This window comes from Thunnus maccoyii, chromosome 11 (assembly GCF_910596095.1).
Source record: "Thunnus maccoyii chromosome 11, fThuMac1.1, whole genome shotgun sequence".
NCBI classification, from domain to species: domain Eukaryota; kingdom Metazoa; phylum Chordata; class Actinopteri; order Scombriformes; family Scombridae; genus Thunnus; species Thunnus maccoyii.
The window spans coordinates 20679692-20699391 of NC_056543.1; the positions used below are offsets into that span (position 1 = coordinate 20679692).

A 19700-nucleotide genomic window follows, 5' to 3' on the forward strand; every position below is an offset into this window, starting at 1 on the left:
CCTGAAAAATCTATGGCATTTGTGAGCAACTTTCATTGAAATGAATGTGGCACCACTGTGGAACAAGTTATCCAGTTCTCATAATACATTGATATGGTGAACTGGAGCTACTTCCTGAAGCTCCTCAGTGAACTGGTGAAGTAACATGTTTTAACACAAACCACTATTTTGATACTAAGATGTGGATAATAGAGGTGCTTGTTGAAAGAAGCCGCTTTCTTCTTTCATCTTGTGTCCAGCTGAAGGAACTGGCTTTGATAGCTGCTGTGATTGTCTGCCATGCTGGCTGGAACAGATCCTCTGAGTTTCTGGATACAGTAGACAGATACACTGAGGAAAAGCTAACGTCCACAATGGCTCAAATACAAGCTGTGCTGTAGAACTGGAAGAGGCAACCCATTCATATATCAGTAATGAAATGTGAGACTAGATAATGGCTTTATGATGCACTGTATTTTAAATGTTGTCCTTCGCTGGTCCTAAAAGTTGAATTATACTCATTCTGCTTGTCCATGGTATCCATACTACTAAAGATTTTTTTTTCAGACACCATATCTCCCACCCTTAGTTCAGTCTAAATGCAGCATGGAGGCATCAGCGTCTCGTTATCGATGCTGAAGTATGTGGTCAACAATATTTTGAAATAAATCTGCCACTCATTTTCTCTTAATATATCATTGTTTAGTTAAAAATGCCTATCACAAATTCTTAGAGTGTAAGGTGAAACTGTCAGTTCACTTGTTTTATCCGACCAACAGTCCCAAACCCAAAGATATTCAGCTTACCATCATTAACCAACCAATTGTTTCATCTCAACTCAGCTCATTTTTGTAAAAACTAGTGGTTTTCCAATCAACAAGTTACCACAGAATCGTATATATATATATATATATATATATATATATATATATAAAAAAGGAGACACTCACTTTCTTTTTTAATCCCAAATCAGATTTGTCATTCAGAAGTGTGTGATTTGCAGTGTCAGCTGTGTCATGATTGTACTGTATTCATGTAACATCATGTCACCTGGAAGGAATCCACCCAGACTAAGTTTCTCTTCCTCTCTTCCTATGTCACTTACCATTACCCTGACCCCAGCTATGACGATCTCAAGCAGCTGTAGGTGTGTATAACCCTGTGAAGATTCCTTTTACATCTCCTACACAGGCAGACAGAAACACACGTACATACACAACATACATTCACACACCCACGTTCGAACTCTTAAGGTTTTGTTTTTTGGGGGTGAGGCAGCTGGCCAAGAACAATGAGCGGCTTGTTTAGCATTTCAAAGCTGCAGCTTTCTCTCTCTCTCTCTCCCTCCTTTCCCTCTTTCCTCTCCTTTTCTTTCTGTCCCTCTCTCAGATTTTGCAAGTGACGATGGGAACAAAACTGCCCAAATATACTCTTTGATTCTGAATTAAACAGGACTCGCAGACAAGACAAGAAGCATCAGAATTACTCAGCTGAGGTTTGAGGGAAGGAGCCACCCGGCCTCTGCAGGCTGCTCTCACTCTGATGTCTAAAATCTATGCATCCCCCATTGTGTCTGGTCAAAACCCAGTGTTGGAAATTAGCTTATTATGATAAACTTAAATTCTACCAACCACTCATATATTTTACCAGCCACCATTTTGTAATCACACTGATCATGTGCTTGTCTTGCTATGTAAAAAACAAACTAATACAATAAAACTAATAAACACTTTTCCCATAAAAAGTATTAATTTAATATTTATTCACTTATGGTTATCCATTTTTAATTCTCTCTCTCCCACTCACACACAGTGCAGATCACCTCATTTGGAGGCTTTGTGGTCCTTGATAGCCACCAATTTCAAATTTTCGGTGCCTACAATAAAGCTTTTGTCTGTCTTGCTGCTGGCCGAAGCGGGTGGCGACAGTGGGAGCAAAACATCGACAGACTACTCTCATCGAAAACTAGCCAGTCACGTAACTCCCCACAGTCAGCTCTTCTCCACTTCTCATTGAAAAATCACCTCTTGTGAAGGCGAACTGATATCAGCTGCTCTCTTTACACCCACAATGTGAAGCCACAGTGTTAAAATAGTCTGTCAGGTTAGGCTAGAAGCGAAACTTGCGACAGACTAGATGCAGCATAGTCGTATCGCTGCCCTCCACAGGTCATTTGTAGAACAACTCCATTGAATGCCACCGGCCACATTCACCAGCCACTTCACTAATTCACCAGCATTTGGCCGGTGGCCGGTGCTAATTTCCATCCCTGTCAAAACCTCACTGATACCTTGATGTCTCAATCAAAAGGGCAGCTTGGCCAAATGTCTCTGTGTCAGAGGTGACATTCCTGTGACTGGATGTTCCAGTAATGTAGTGAATTATCTCATCAGCCTTGCAACACTGGTGGAAGACTTTTCAGTCGTGTGTACCTTCACTTCTCTTAATACATTCCTCACAAATATCACTACTACTGAAACCTGTTTTACATTCTGCAAGCCTTGTATTTTGACCCATTAATACACCCAGCATAAAAATAGTAATAGTCAGTAATAGTCAAACAGTTAATAAATGCACTATATTGTACGTATGCATGTGATTGCATGAATTTGTTTGCCAAATTTCTGAGCGGAAAGAACACTTTGGCAGGTTCACTCATAGTGATACGACTGCAGTGATGTGAAAATGATCCCTCATCTTGTTATAAAAACATGGATAATGTCACTACTACAACCTGACAGTATCTGACAGATGATCACAGCAAAATTTTACCACTTCAGTACCTCTAAAGCCTGAGTAATCACTTGACTTGAGCAATTTATTTCTTTATTTTGACTCTTATTTCTGACTTTTCAAGTACATATACATTACTTTCAAATGGAGAAAAAAATGTTCCCTGTGGATGGATGGTTGGCCAAACGCTTGGGGTGGGCTGAGAAATACCAGCATTTTACAGTCCAATTTACTGATGAATCCAAGTTAGAGATTTATGGCAGTAACAGAAGAGTGTATGTTAGGAGACAATCAGGAGAGACAATGATACCCCAGTGTATCAAACCGACAGTGAAACATGGTGGCGGGAATATTCAAGTTTAGGGGTGTTTTGCCTACTCTGGAGTTGGACACCTGCACCGAATTAACTCCACCCTGACCAAGGAGAAGTACCACGCCATTCTGGAGAGACATGGTTTGCATCTTTGTGGAGAAGGATTCATACTGCAGCAGGATAAAGGCCCCAAACACACCTCAAAGCTTTGCTAGATCTACTTGAAGACCAATGAATCCTGACTGTCATGGACTTTCCTCCACAGTCAGCTGACCTCAACCCCACTGAACATTTATGGGGGCACTTGAAGACTGAGAAAGCCAAGCATTCTGTGAAATCACAAGAAGTTCTTTGGAACATTGTCAAATCCTGCTGGGATAACAGGGGTCATCAGGTTTTACACCATCTTGTGGAGTCCATGCCAGCTCGAGTGCATGCTGTCATTCTATGGGACTTTTTTTCCCCCCCTGTCTCTTCAAGAGTGTGGTCTTTCAATTAGAGAGCATGATTTATTGATTTCACATTCAGATTTTGCAATTCTTTCCCCCAAACCCTGCCCTCGCTCTCAAATAGCCCTGATTTGCTCTTAGATTTGCTCTGCTTCTACTCTGCTTATGCTTGCACTCAGATATATTGTTCCTTGCACAGATTTCCTGCTCCAGCTTCAGACCTTCTCCTCGCACTCAGGCTGCTTCTGTGCGCTCGTGAAATGTCTGCTCTCAGACCTCTGCTCTGCTCTCGGATTTTTTGTGCAATAATCCTGTCAAAATCCCTCTACCAATAGAATGCTAAGTGTAGTGTTGACCAATGAAATGATCCCTGCCTCCTGGTGGGCGTTTTCGTTTTACTTCTTAGACCAGTGGTTCTCAACCTTTTTTGGGCCAGCACCCCCCTATCCATTATCCAGGTCCTTTACCGCCCCCCATCAATTAAAATGTAGGCTAATTGTCTCCCCTGAATATTAATATTAATTATTATTCTGTGTTATATATCATTTAAAAAATCATGTCATTGGATGCCAAATAACAGATTTGATTTAACCGGACAGTTTGAATGTTATTATTGTTAGTTTGCCATGCAGTGAGCAAAAACAGCACGTGAATAGAAATGATATTTATAAGTGTTAAACAAACGCAACAGTTGGATATTTGACAGTCAAACTTCAATTAAGTCTTGTTATTGATCCCGAACAGCAGCCAATCAAAAAGCGGTAATTTGGTGCAACAAGCACAGCCCACCAAAGAAAAAGTCTGAGGCTACTGGGGGAAAAAGCAGAAGGATATGTATCCATAGATACAATCTTCAATGGAATACTGGCGGCAGTTTTTTCTTGTTCTGTGTTATTTTTCTGATATGATATATTTGTTGGTGTTGATTAAATAATCTTATCTGCAGGGTCAAATAAAGTAACCAGGTCAAAGGTCAAAAACTATGCATTTTCACACAATTTTGGACTATTATCATTACAATATTTATTAAAAAACGCACTGTGTGTCATAAAATATAACAATCACAAAACTTTGGTAAAACAGGCTTATAGTGAATGGATTTGAAATGCAATTTTCTCATCCTGCCATAGTCAGGATGTAGCCACCAGCCAGCTGTAGGGACAGGTATGGTTGGAATTTTATCCTTATCTTATCCACAATGTAATTGTCACGTTTTGCACAGATCACAGACGTACAACAGACTGCATTAATGCCATCTCGGCACTTTTTATTTCCTTGTTGGAATAAAAGGCACACACGATCCAGCTGATAAAGGTTTATACTGTCTGTTAATATTTGACTTTCGTTCTAAAGTTCAGAGCTTCTGTTATGTGATCAGTCTTCCTTTAAGAACACTTCAGGTTAAAGATGAATACAGAGAGCTGAGAATGTTTGTGAATCAACAGACCTTACAAACCTCCTGCTGTGAGTTACATGTTTGTTCTTCTTCTGGTTGGTTTCCTGGTTGAAGCTGCTGATTCATTTCACCTTCACTCGTCAGCTTGATTCACATTATTTTCAGCATCTAAAGGTAACCTAACCAACAGTTTTCATCATGTTTATGTCAGCAGGTGTTAAAATGATCTGATAATAGCAGAGATGGTAGTTTAAGCGATGTGTCATGTTGCTTTGTTGACTGTATTGGTGGAATGAACGAAACTCCAGAGGAAAGAAATAAGAGTATATTCCTGATATTAAAATACTGAGTGAAGTTTAGAAAGAATGAAGAACACAGACATCATTCAGTATCTTCGTCCTGTCCTCCTCCTCCTCCTCCCTCTGCTGCTGGTTGAGAGGACGGGCTGTTTCAAGTTTACAGGATTTTAACAAATTTTAATAAGACATTACAAACTAAGCTAAACTAAGGACAGAGAAGCTAGCGCGACCATAAATGACAGTAAACCACAGTAGAGACTCAGCAGTTTCCACGTGTGTACACAGGAGGCGTTCAGGTACAGTGTTGAGTATAGGTCACCCGCATTTTCAAAGCACTCAGAGCCCAAAACACAAATTTGTATGTAGTTACACGCGTAAAACGGAGGGAAAAAAACTTGACAGCGCTCTGAAAAAACATAGGAAACCCCTGAGGAGGTCTAATGAACAAGAACACCTCAACGCTCCCCTTTCAAAAATGTTGCTTCCGATGCCCCCCAACGTTCTCTGAATTTTTTTTCTTTGTTAAATGAACTTCTCTTGCTTTCTTTACAACTTTTAGAATAAAAGGATAGTTAAAATATATATACCAGTGCCCGTACTTTTTACTATAATAGCTACATATAATAGTAGCCGTACAACACACCAGCCTCCTGTCAGACGGTTGACAGAAAATGACGTAACTTTCATGACTCATGAGCAAGAGTCTAGCGGATCACCAAAGTCAAGGTTAATTATTTTAATTGTGCTATTACTACCCTCAAATTGAATTGATAAAGTCATATTTATGGCACAAGAATACATCCATGATTATAAGCTTGGCTTTCAAGTGTTGTACGTTCTTTTTTCTTATCTACATTCCCTTCTTTAGGAATGGGGAAAAGTACTAATAGCTAACACATTAAGAGAGAAGAAAACAAAAGCAACTTCAATGAGCTACTACATTTTAAAAACGCAGTTGGTGAGGTTGTGTATTGTATGTATATCCTTCTCTTCAAATGATGCTGTGTTAAGGTCTGCCCTATCAGAAAGGTTTCACATATTGTAATTACGGTAAATACGTCCCCACTTGCAGGTATCACATCTGTTTATCTACAATTAAATCAGTCACATGTTTACTAGTTACATTGCAGACATTAAGCATTAGCTTTGCAGTTGAACAACGAGGGGTCTGTTACTGATTAAGTTGAGAAAATCCTTAAATTGTGTCACAGATATTATTGACTGCTGACCTGCTGACTAGCAGGGCAGTCAAACCAGGAGGAGTTATGAATAACTAAATGTGTATCTCGGTCTCCAGTAATCATGCTGAAGCATTAATTGAGATTGGAATAAATTGGAATAAAACACTAACATACAGAGGAAAAATGGACGCTACAAAACAGTAGCGTCCATTTTGTTGTTAGTTGCCTAGCAACAGTGTTCACGTAATTTACAATGCTTCAAAGCCAAGCATATTATCATGGATGGATTCTTGTGCCATAAATATGACTTTATCAATTCAATTTGAAGTAATAGCACCATTAAAATAATAAACTTTCCTGAGGTCCTTGACTGGTGATCTTCTAGAGTCCCGCTCTTGAGTCATGAAGGCCGGTGTGCTATATGGCTACTATTGTATGTAGCTATTACAGTAAAAAGTATGGGAACTGGTATATATATTAACTGTCCTTTTTATTCCACAAGTCGTAAAGAAAGCAAGGAAAATACATTTAATAAAGCCCTGGAGGGCGGGAGTGGATGAACCCAGTTAAAGAGTAACTGACCATACGGGACGCTCTAAGTATAGTGAAGTCGCCCACAAGGAGGCAGAGATCATTTCATTGGTCAACACTACACCTGGCATTCTGTTGGTTGGGGGATTTTGACAGGGTTGTTGCACAAAAAATATCTGAGAGCAGAGCAGAAGTCTGAGAACAGACGTTTCTCGAGAAGCAGCCTGAGTGCGAGGAGAAGAGCTCAAGCTGGAGCAGGAAGCAACAATATATCTGAGTGCAAGCGTACAGTTTGAGCAGAGCTAATCTAACAGCAAGCGGGGGCTATTTGAGTGCGAGGGCAGGGTTTGAGGGACAGAATTACAAAACCTGAATGTGAAGTCAATAAATCATTGATAAAGATAGGGAAAAAGCCTCATATCTTTAAAGCAAAAGGGGGGACATACAAAATACAAAGATATTCTGAAATTCATGTACATTTTTCAAAGATTCAACTTTTCACTCAAATTGTTAAGCTGATATCATTTCTGATGTAAAAGTATTACATTCAAAACAACAAATGTAAAACAGAATCTTGACTAGTAGCCTCAGGCTTTTGGACCACACTGTACATGCCGGTGTGTTAGTCAAACAAAACACAGCATCTTGTCTGGTATCTGTGGAGTCTGTCATAGATTTTGGGGCAGGAGGTGCATCTATTGTTTCCATACTCACTGTTATATCTTACACACACACACAATAAATTGCGTGGCAGTGAATACCTTGGTCAGATTCTGAGTTTTGTTTACTCATGATTTGTCATACTGTGTATTGCTTGATTTTAAAGCTGCACTAATCAATATTTTTATTTCAACAACAGATCAATTGACTATGTGTGATGAGAAAAGGGTCACTTGTAGTGACAAACCCACAAAGAATTATCACCACATACTGCAGTCTCCCTTTCTCATATGGAGCATTTTAGTGTCTTTCAGCTCATTGTTTTGGTTTTCTTCCTTGCAACAAATTGCAACCTTGTTTGCCAGCTATAGCATACAGCTGCTTTCTGCAACAAAAAAAAAAATCTGATAAACCCGCTGAACCCTCCTTTAACAGTTGATGTAGATCAGAGAGACACAAGGACACAACAACAAGACAATAGTTTGCTAACATGTTTGGCATATCAGCTCTATAAGGTGATCATATGACCGTGCTGTGTTTACAGCTTGTCCAACAATCAGTGCTGCTTAAATCATAATTTCGTTTTTTTTGTTTTATTCAGTCAGATGATGTGTTCATCTTTATTAGTTCTTATTTAGACAGATTTTATAGTAAAACACGCTTACACACCCTAGGTATCAGTAACAGATCAGGGAGCTTTGAGCATGGGTCCCGTCACTGCTCGACAGTAGTGTTGTTTCCTTGTGTTACACATGTTAACCATATTCAGTTGTGGCCTGAACTAGTCTGGTGACCTCAATTGACTATCGACGCCTCTGGCTAACAGTTCCAGCAGCGGTCACTTCTGTGTCACTTTGTTGCTGAATAATACCGCAAACATTCATGAAATCATGCACTGTGATTTGTCACACTAGTTATACTCTTGTGGCTTGTAGTGTTTTGACAGAGTAGCCATGGAGATGCTGAGGAACATTTTTTAAAATTTCTCATAGTTGTTTATATGGGAAAAGCCTCATATCACATGTGAATATGCAGATAATCCTTCACGTGTCATCGGTTGCGATCGCAACGGTTTTCCGTCAGTAGAAGATGTAAATCTAATGGAAATAATCTCTGTGATGATCGATGGTTGATGAAAATAGTTCTTAGGCTATGCCACATTAGTATGCACAAGGTTATGTGTCAAACAGGCTCCCAGTAAGTCACTGTAGTGCAGTGCTAAAAATGCCATTTCAATTGCATTCAGATTGCCTGGGCATTCCTTATTTCCACCAGTGTGAGATCTCACTCTGTTTTTGTCTGTGTGTGTGTGCGCACAGACAGTTCTCACGGTTTGAGGAAGTGCGGAGGCGTCATAGAAATGGCCCTGCTGGAATATGTAGGCAGAGTCATATTGCGCTCTCTCTCTCTCTCTCTCTCTCTTTTTTTCACACACACACACACACTCGCTTGGAGTCTATTTCTGTTGTTACGGAATCCATCTTCAGCTTCTCTTTGTAGACTTAAAGCGACAGTTTCGAGTTTTATCAGACCCACCCACCCTCTCTGTTCCCTACCCTTTGATTGTAAGCAAATCTTCAGTAATTGCACCACTCACTGGACACACAGTGGCAAAGACCACCGTGTGAACATACACGTGAACAGGAACACACACACACATAGATAAAATGATTAATTCATGTCTGGGTTGGACCCTGGAGAGGTAGTAATTGCTCTTCTGCTCATGTGTGTGAACGTGCGTGTCTCTGTGTGGGCACTATTTGCGTCGAAATCAATAACCCTGCTGGGGAATAAGGCCAGCCAGCCAATTAGTATGAAAATGGATAAAACCAGTAAACCTCTTTAACCAGTTGAGTCAAAACGTTGACTTTTTGGTGTTCAAAATGATTCATGATGGGGGTTAATTTACCTAATCACGCAAACCAGTCACAGGGTGGCATGTTTCCAGAAGTCAGCATGAAGTGGTCACTTCCACCTCTTGTGAACAGGACGCTGTGGCCCCGCCGGTGTCCTCTGTGTGGAGGTGGCCTGCTACCACAACATGCTGCATGAAGTTTCTATTAAATAACACCATAATCTGGAGCAGCCACAGTTATTAAGCAGCACTAATCCACCCATCAGCGTTATTTTGTACCCACTGTGAGCTGTTGACAAATGTGTTTTGTCGCTGACTGTATCAGCAACTTGACTGAAATTAGTTCAATTTAACAAAGATATAATGAGTGAGTCTTTTGGCTCATATGGAAGAAGATTTTAAAAGGGAGGAGCAGGTGCTGCGGTAGGATTTGTCACGTTAGGTAGTGTGTCATTTTGGGGTTAATTTGAGAGCAGGTCAGATATCGGAGATATGAAGGGAGGAGGCGCACATTCGTGGCACGCGACACACACACACACTATTGCCTCGTTGTTTTTTTTTGAACTGCCAGCTGATGTGAACTTTGGCCCTTGACAAAGAGGATAGCAGGTGCGTGTGGGCGGAAGAGAAGTGATCTCAGGGGAGCGTAGCCAGCTCCTGACTGACTGACTGACTGGAGAGGACGACATAAAGGGGAGAGGGTGCGTGTGAAAGCAGATTCGGATCTATAGTGCATTAGCATCGCAAAGACACACAGTCTTATTAGCTTATGACTTTTCACTGATGATAATCTTAAGTATTGCATTTGTCTGTCTGCACATTATGGTTGGTGAGTTTGTCCAGTCAGTCCCAGAAAGTTCAGCCTTTGTTAATCCATTTGATGCATTGATTTGGATAAAAGCACTCATACTGCCTGGTATGAGAATAATGATATATAGCTTCAAACAGACAATGCGAAAAATAAAAAATTAAGTGTCTATTCACTAGCTGTCAATAGCAGTTAAGTCACTTTAAAGAGGAAGACTATTTGCATGTAATTTGGATCGTTCCCTCTTGATATTTAAATTGATTTGTTATTTTTTTGTAGAGGTGGTCTTAAGCTCAAATAAACATTCAGCATGTCTCATGTTTTTAAGGGCTACTCCAGCGATTTAGTATTGCTCTTCCATAAAGCTCAGGGACTTGTGCAGCAGAAGCTTTTAGTCCTTCGTATTGGTCGAGCTCCAAAAACACTGCATCCTACCGTTCCTGTAATCCAACTTTCATTAGATCCTCTATGCCTGGTAAATGCCTTCCTCTCTCAAACTCCATGCCTCCAGTTTGTAACGCAGGCTCTCTGTTATAAATTTGACATGATGACATAATCAGGGTTATTTTCTCAGACTTTAGGAAGCTTCCTCTAGAGCAGCAGAAAATATTATACAACCGTTTTCACAGGCCGAGTAGTCGTCCATATTAGAAGAGAACTGGATGGCGCTGTTTAAAAGTGCTGCTGGAACAAACGGGGGTTAAACTGGCTATAGTCACCTAAGATATTTGTCAGCAGGGATTCAAACCTACAACCTGTCAGTCACTGGGTTTCAGGGTCCTGGTATTATGCACGCTGTCACACAGGCTTACTGGGACACTTGAATATAACAGAGCCATAGTTAGTTATTAGTAACACCTGTGCTTTTCCTACTGCGACAAGTCAAAATGTGAGCTATGCTCTGATTTATGTCCAACCACTCTTGGTTGGACACCACAAGCGATTTGAAAATGTCCCCTTGGAATCCCTTGGAAATTGTGATGAGCATTTTTCACTATTATTTGACATTTGTGATCTACTGTATCATATTTTATATTTTGGCATTATCAGTACTTTTGTTCTGAGCATCTGCGTCTCTCTGTCCGTTTCTCTCTTCAGGGGATAAAGATGGCAGCAAGGTAACGACAGTCGTGGCCACTCCAGGTCAAGGCCCCGACCGGCCACAGGAGGTCAGCTACACGGACACTAAGGTCATCGGCAACGGCTCGTTTGGCGTCGTCTACCAGGCCAAGCTGTGTGACTCCGGAGAGCTGGTGGCCATCAAGAAGGTCCTGCAAGACAAGAGGTTTAAGGTAAAACTGTCACACACAAAGCATCTTTCAGTCAACTTTCTCAACAAAAACAAGAGACAAAAGGACATAAAAGAGCTGCACGACCAAACATTCACTGTCACTCTCTTTCTCCCTGTCATCCTTTATTCTAACAACGTAACCAAAGTAGAGATTTTGTTGCGTTCATGAACGTGACGGAGTAACTGCGAATGACAAACGTGAATGGAGTTATCTTTCACAAGCACAGTGAGATCAGAGAAGCTGCCAAAAAAAACAAAAAAAAAGGCAGAACACAAAGGGAAAAACTCATGTTTTGCAGCTAACACATCTCTACTTCAGTGTGTGTGTGTGTGTGTGTGTGTGTGTGTGCTTTCCTGCTGTAAGTGTGTTTGCGCTAGCGTTGGTGGGAGGATCTTGTCTCACACAAACAAACTTGGAACCCGTTAATACTCAGTCATCTGTCAAGTTTAGTTCAGCTGCCACCAGGGAAATGTCATATTTCCTTCCAAGCAAAGCTCTGCTGGATTCCTCCTCCTGTGCTTTGAATAGATTTGACTGATGGCTTGTTGTTCCTCGGCTGTGGTGACATTGTCTGTTACTCCCTTCGCTTGGTCGGGGAGGCCCGGTGTCCCTGCTGCTAGCTTGCAGCTCGCAGATAAAAGACCTGAGACTGCCAAGCCTGCAGGACAGCTGTTTAGATTCTCATTAAGTCTCACAGGCTTCAGAGCTCAGAGTTAAGGGTGCGCAATATAACAATCGTCGGGACGAGCGACAAAATTATTCCTGATATTTCGGACATTGATATTATGCGGGAGATTTATTTTTAATTAGACGTTTGTGTGGATGTATTTAATTTATTTTAGCCATCGTAGGCTGTTCTTGGCCAAATATTACAAGACAGTTCTTAATGGATTCAGTTAATATCTCACTTTCTATCCAATTATAAAAAACTTTTATGGAGACTGACTGAATGGAGTAGATTTTTCCTTTTGATAATTACCAAATCTGCTTTTACTTAACAGTGCTTAACAGTGTGAAAGGGTGCTTTCAGGCATCCAACTGCTATTGAAAACAAATGCAAGCACAGATTTTTTTTTTTTTTGTGACTGTTATGCCTGGGGTTAAATGATCCCCCTCTATACATCCACTCTATTTAGTTCTCAGTCTGTATCCCACATGCCTGTGCCTGCACAGCATAAAGTGCACTGTACGGATGATGCAACACAATGTGCGGCTATAATGTTTTCCACATGTGAGCTGAAAAAAAAAACCCTGCACACGATGACTCTATTCTATACTGGATTTTAATTTAATTTAAACATCTTGTAATTATAATGGAGGAGAATAGAAATTGGAAATACGCCCCTTAAATGGCCTTCTGGAGCAGGGTCTAAATTAGTATGTGTGCACACATTTCACTCACTGCACAGCCTTTATTTTTCTGTGATAATCAATTTCAGTTCAATTTTCTAATACTGAATGTTTCCCCCAAGAGGCACTTTAAAGCAAGCTGGTTTGCAAACATGAGACATAATTGACATGTATTCATTTACATGCATGAAAAATACAAAATATGTTAAAGATTAAAGGAAAGAAAAGACACAACAGTTAATGGCAACACCACAGAGGCACATTATATAGTATAAATGTATATTTAATGTATACACAGAACAAATGTGCTAGTATGAAACTGTGCAAAAGATCTCTGTGTTTTGAGAGTAATCTCTCCATCACTGCTGTTTTTTATGTATTTTTCTGTTGAGTTTAGTGTATTTGTATAAAGGCCCATCCAGGGCTGCAACTAAAGATTATTCTAATGATTAATCTGCTGCTTATTTTCTTGATTATTCGTTTAATTGTTTGGTCCATAAAATGTCCAAAAACTGTGAAAAACGTAGATCATTGTTTCCCACAACCCAAGGTGCAACCTCAAATGTCTTGTTCCTGACAAACAGTCCAACAACCAAAGATAATGAGTTTGCTATCACGGAGGACTTAAGAAACCAGAAAATATTCACATTTGAGAAGCTGAAACAAGAGGATTTGGATGTTTCTCCTTAAAAAATGACTCAAAATGACACTAACTATTTAAGAAAATAGTTAGTGATTAATTTAATAGTTGGCAACTAATGGAATAATTGACTAATTGTTGCAGCTCTACTGTGTGCTAAATCTATTAATGGATGATATTGGTTTAAATGCAGTCGACAGAGATATTCCATATTTCACAAGGATAGTCATCGTCTCTTGCTCATTATTTTATGTCAACTTTGTTTCTCTGAGGACAGTCAGCGTGTGTTAATGTAGGCATCCCCTGTTGTCTCCCACAAGTTTGGAAAAAAATGTAGTCAGATATGTTTGCCTGCAGTGTTTTCCCCCCAGGACTGTAGTGCTGAGCCAACCGGTTCAGCCAAATACTTCAGCAGTCAATGTCCTAGGTTTAACCTGTTTGAGGTTCAGCCGTTTTTTCAGCAGGTGCTAGTCTTCTATCTGAGAAAGACGAGATGAATTATGTCACTTAATGGTGCAGGAGCTGTTTTTTTTGTTTTTTGTTTTAAATTACGCTGCCATGCTGACTACAGCCGCGTCCAGAGTCATTATGTTTTCGGGTTTTCCGTCCATCTGTCTGTCCATCCCATTCTTGTAAATGCGACGTCTCAGGAACTTCTTGAGGGAATTTCTTCAAATTTGGCACAAACATCCACTTGGACTCAAGGATGAACTGATTAGAATCTGGTGGTCAAAGGTCAAACTCATTGTGAACCTTATTATGACAAAGTTTCACACAAATGTCTAATAGGATAAAATGATGAAGTGATGACATTTTATATCCAAAAGGTCAAAGGTCAACTTCGCTGTGACATCATAATGTTCTGCAACACTGTTCTGGCTGTTATTCAACGCTGTAACTCAGGAACAGAAGGGGAGATTGTGAAAATATTTCACATTTGGTCAGATACTGTATTGGTGACACTAATCTTGGCCACCTTGAAACTGTGGTGACTGTATAGATCTTCTGTGCGTGAAGCATCCACGTTTCAGTATTTGTAGCTTCTTTGCAGCAACATTCATATCTGAAGCATTGTCTACTGTCATGGCTACAACTTTGTGTTTTATCAGAATCAACTTTATCGGCCAAACATGTGAACACATACAAAGAAAATACACTTAATACCTTTATTCAATTTCTTCAAAGTCTTCATTACAAATGTTATGAGTCTGGACAGACATGGATGTAAACTGCAACTTGACTGGTTGGCGGAAGCATACATCAGCGGGCGGTATTTCAATTTTTTTTTTTTTTGCCAGACCATCTGTCACAACATACACACACACACACACAGTATTTGTGACTACGTGAGCTGGCCACGATGAAGTCATATCACACTCTTTGTGGTTAGCCTGTGGTTAGCATGACAGATGCAATACTCGCAGGTTGCATCTGTAAACAGCTCAGCGGCCAGACGAACATCACAAACACGCATTGTTTTCTTCTTTTGATGTTTAGCTTCCTCTTTAAAGCAGGCCCTCCAACTCAGCCGTCCTCCGTTTCTTACCTATTTTCTATCTTCTACTTGCTTGGCGTGCCCTTCCTTGTGAACAGCTTGTCCTGAAAAATTAGGCGAATGAGCGTTAAGTCTCCTCACATGACTGCCAAGCACGCGCCAAAACACATACCCAGACGCTTGACTTCTATTTTCTCCTTTTTTTTATTGCTTCTCCTCCTCTACTAAAGCTGTTTCTCTATGCCTCTGAATGAGCAGAAACATGCTAGTTCAACATGTGGGGATGCTTTTTTTCTCTCACTATCACACACACACACACACACACACACACACACACACACACACACACACACAAGTCCAACAGGGTAATCATGTGAGCAGGCTTCGTGTTACGGTGTAGCTGATAAATGTGTGAGACAATCCTGGTGGGCTTACAGGCTGCTCCTGGTGCATTATGGGATAGGTCCTTCTCCACTCCCATCTGAGGGATCACATATCAGCCGATTGGAAAATGGATGCTCGCATTAGAACCAACACACAGAGCGAGAGCCTATCTGGTGGTAGTGGGACTAACGTAACATTGTGAGAGGATACGTCTGGTGATGTTCTATATTTTTCATATTACAAGTCTAACAATGATCTGATCCTACTAAGGGTGGGCGATATGTCCAAAAAATGTTATCACGATAAAAATGTTCATATCAGTCAGTATGGATAATTATCATGATTAATGTCAAATAATTTTCTCCAGTTTAAAGGCTGATTTTTTGCTCCTGAGTGAAGGTTGAAGAAACCAGACGGTTAATTGTGGTTTTAAACTCTTCTTTATCAGAACATGACAAACACTTCCACAAACATTTCACAAATCTGGGGTAGAACAGTCAAATTAATTATGATAAAATATTTTTTTTCAAAATCAAAATATGCATGAGTAAAATTATGTAAAATCCTCTTTCAGTCCTCTCTCCTCAACAAAATAAATATCTTAATAGAAAAATATAGTGCTGCAATGTGATACAGTACAGTAAGATGGCTCAGACTGCAAAGTTACAGTTTCTGTGTTACTGGTAGCGTTTTTTGTTGCTCTATCAACCCAGTTAATTAAGAGATATTCTTCATTACAGTGGTTATTTACACTGTATATTTAAACAAACACTAGTTCTGCTCAAGCACTCTTAGCTTTCTCCTTTTTTTTAGCAACTTTCTTGCTAATCCCACAGTTGTTCACACTATTCAGATGTGCTAGTTATTTTAGCTTAGCAGCTAGCGATGGCTTCTCTCTCTCCCTCTCACTCTCCTGCTCTCTCTTTCTCGGCGTGTCTTATGTTCAGCTATTCCTCTGCCTCCCTTAGTGATAATGGTACAAGTTTATTTATTGTGTTGGAGGCACAAAGCTCAGTGAATTAGAAAGATCTGCTTCGCAACATGGAAACCCTCGTTAGCTGCTGAAGTTAGCCAGCTCTCAGGTTGCTCATGCGAGCCGACCAGCTTAGCTCATTCACTCCCCCCCGGCAGTTTAATTATATTGAACATTTATTGAACATTTATTATATTTTTATCAAGGAAAATTACATCAAGATAAATGTTATCGTTTTATCTCACAGCCCTCGATCCCTTTAACAAGTATTGTCCATTTTGCCAAAGCCTGATTAGCTTCTTCCTCTGAGCCGCAGAGCTCCATTGTTGTCTAAAAGCTTTTAAAAACACATCAATGAGCTTCACTGTTGCACCGGATGACATGTTCCTCCATTATCATGATTTATGAACAAGAGCACTCTGGTTTATTTTGAGTATTTTCTACACAGACTATCCTGCTGCGTAAATGCTCATTAGCAAACCAAATGTGTATCAATCCACAGCTGAAAATAGTTCCCAACAAATCCACAATTTACTCTTATTTGAGTAACATTTGCTAAAAATTACAGTGCCCAGCTGTTTTTAGAAATTACTTGGCCTTTTATAAAAAAAAAAGAAGAGCTGAAACAATTAGTCGTTTAACTGATAAAGTTGCCAACTGTCAAATTAATCGTCAACCGTTTTGATAATCAATTCATCGTTTGGAGTCATTTTATAGGAAAAAAAGTGAGATCTGAGTGAAGTCTGATTCCAGTTTCTCAGATGTGAATACTTTATGGTTTCTTTAGTCTTCTATGACAGTAAACTGAACTCTTTGGGTTGTGGACTGTTGGTTGGGACAAAAGAAGACATTTGAGGACGTCACCTTGGGCTTTGGGAAACAATGATCGACATTTTATGGACCAAACAACTAATTAAACAAAACAAACAAATAACTAACTAATCAGTCAAGATAATAATTGACAGATTTATCAATAGTAATTAGTTGCAGTCCTAAATGAAACAATGTATTTGTTGCCCCTTCCTGGTATCTTCACTAGCAACGACTGGTATTGCAACGATTAGTTGATAAACAAAATATACATCAGCAACTATTTTGCTAATCAAATTCTTGTTACTTTTTTAAGCAACGAAAATGCAAGAAATCATCTGATTTCAGCTTCTCAAATGTGACGCGTTGATGCTTTTCTTTGTCATTAATGACGGTAAACTGAATATTTTGGGGTTTTGGACCGTTGGTCGGACAATACAAGACATTTGAAGATGTCACCTTTGATTCTGAAATGATTCATTAATAATTATAATCGTTAGTTGCTTCCCTGCTGTCCACAGTCAGAGTAGGGATGTCAGAAAGTACTGAGTCTCTGTGATTTTGTGGGATTTATTGAGAATAAGAAAAATATAGAATAACACCAGTCTTATGCTTTAAGTTTGATCCTTTGGCTACATTCAGTTTCATCTATCTTCTGCTACTTGAGCAACACAGTAAGACAGACTCGCTTTGTCACCGGCGCCAAATACGTTTGCGTGTACGCGTGTGCACGTTTGTGTCTGTTTGTGTGGGTGATGTGCGACTGCACTATGCTCTTAATCTTTTTTGGAAACTGGATGTGGTTTTGTCTGATGATAAACATCAGCATGAAGCGCTCAGGTGTTGCATTTGAGGCATTCTTCCTCTCTCTCTCTCTCTCTTTCTCCTCCTCTCCCTCTCCATCTGTCGCTCTCTCTCTCTGTCTCCGTCTCTGCTGGCTGGGCTGCTGACACACTGGAGGATGACAGGTCAGCAGGAATGACTGCAGTATAACTGGAGCTGGGCAGGGCTGTACTGAACAGCCCGTCTGCTCCTCCTCCATATGGTACCATCTCTCTCACACATAATAAAACACACACAGATACACATAGACACACCCTAAAACACTCCCACTAAGGCACTGCAAGAAGACGAGGGCGTTGCCTGTAGTGCACGATGGTCTGTGACCCGCAAGCTATGATGTCACTTTATGAGGTGGGGGTTGTGTGTGTGTATGTGTGTGTGTGGTGGTAGTGTAAAGGGTGAAAAAGCAGCATGAGGACTGTGGGAACCATTTGCGTCTGCCTATAAGTGAATTAGGCTGGGAGGATTGTCTATACCAGGCTATTGAGCTACACGATGCTCTGCTGCTGCAGAGTTTAGTGGACCGACAGCTCTCTCTGCTGCGTTAAAAATGAATGAAAGGGGATTTAAATCCTCATAAAGAGGCAGAGAAGCATACAGGGACAGCAGCATATCTCCCTCTGCCAGCCAGATATTGGTCCTGACCCACATAATGAAGCAAACTCCATTTATCAGGGTTTTTTTTTTTTGTCAACCACATTCAAACAGTCAGTGAATCAGTTCACTATGCAGCTTATACAGCTAAAGCAATTAGTAGCTTCATTGATAAATGCATGGATAGAGACTTAATCAGGAGTATCAAGTATTTTTTCAAGCAAAAAAAGCTTCTTTAATGTGAATATTTGCTGGTTTTGGTGAATTTGGGACTATCAGTTAGACTCACTAAGACTTGTGACATCATTTCTTGATATTTTATAGACCAAACAATGAATAGATTTCAGTCATTCAGATGGGCTGTAATGTAGCTTCTCAGTCAGCTTGATTACAGATACCAAAACTGCTGAAATAGAAAAAAAAAAGTGTGATTCATATTTTCTACTTTCAGTCTATTTTATTTGTTCAGACACTGGAAGGATTGTAAAAGCTTCAAACATTCAATACTGAATAAGCAGAAACTACAACTACTACAAAAAACACAAGCACACACAACAAGCAACACATTTGTACATCAGGATTACATTTTTTTTTTCACATTCCACAAATTATCATGTGACTCTGAAGTCAGTGGGTTAGTTGGTCATTCAGCCAGCTCCTCGTCGGCTTATCAATCAGTTGTACTGTTCTCGTGAAACTTTGCAACAAGGTCCCGTGTTTACTCAAGATGCGGGTCAGACAGTGCACCAAGTTATTGTCTTCTTCATGGTCAGCCAGTTCATTTCACATCCTACGAGAGCCTCATGACCCTCATGACAGCTATAGCTTGGTATTCAGTCAGTTAACTCAGGAATCTGATTAGTCTCCTGGTTTGTCACTTTGTCAATTGGAATATACGGCTGAACAAAAGTGTAGGAAACAAGCTGATTACATTCTGGTTATTATTCATACTTTCTATTCTGCACTCCATTGAGTTTTGAAGAAACTGAAACCTGACTGTAATAATTAATAAAAATGTATTTCAATGATATCATTACTCACAGCACTCACTCACAGCTGTTTATTCATATTAATGAATAGTACAAAATTCACACATTTCTACTTTTCAAGCTGCA

The 19700-nt window shown here is 40.0% G+C and overlaps 1 protein-coding gene across 2 annotated transcripts in view; it reads left to right on the plus strand.

Annotated features, from left to right (window-relative positions):
• Positions 1 to 19700, plus strand: part of gsk3ba (glycogen synthase kinase 3 beta, genome duplicate a) — a 37350-nt gene that overhangs the window by 4120 nt on the left and 13530 nt on the right. For both annotated transcript variants that reach the window (XM_042426326.1, XM_042426327.1), the window contains one exon: positions 11303 to 11496. In XM_042426326.1, the coding sequence (XP_042282260.1) occupies positions 11303 to 11496 (194 nt within the window). The remainder of the gene's footprint in view (positions 1 to 11302; positions 11497 to 19700) is intronic.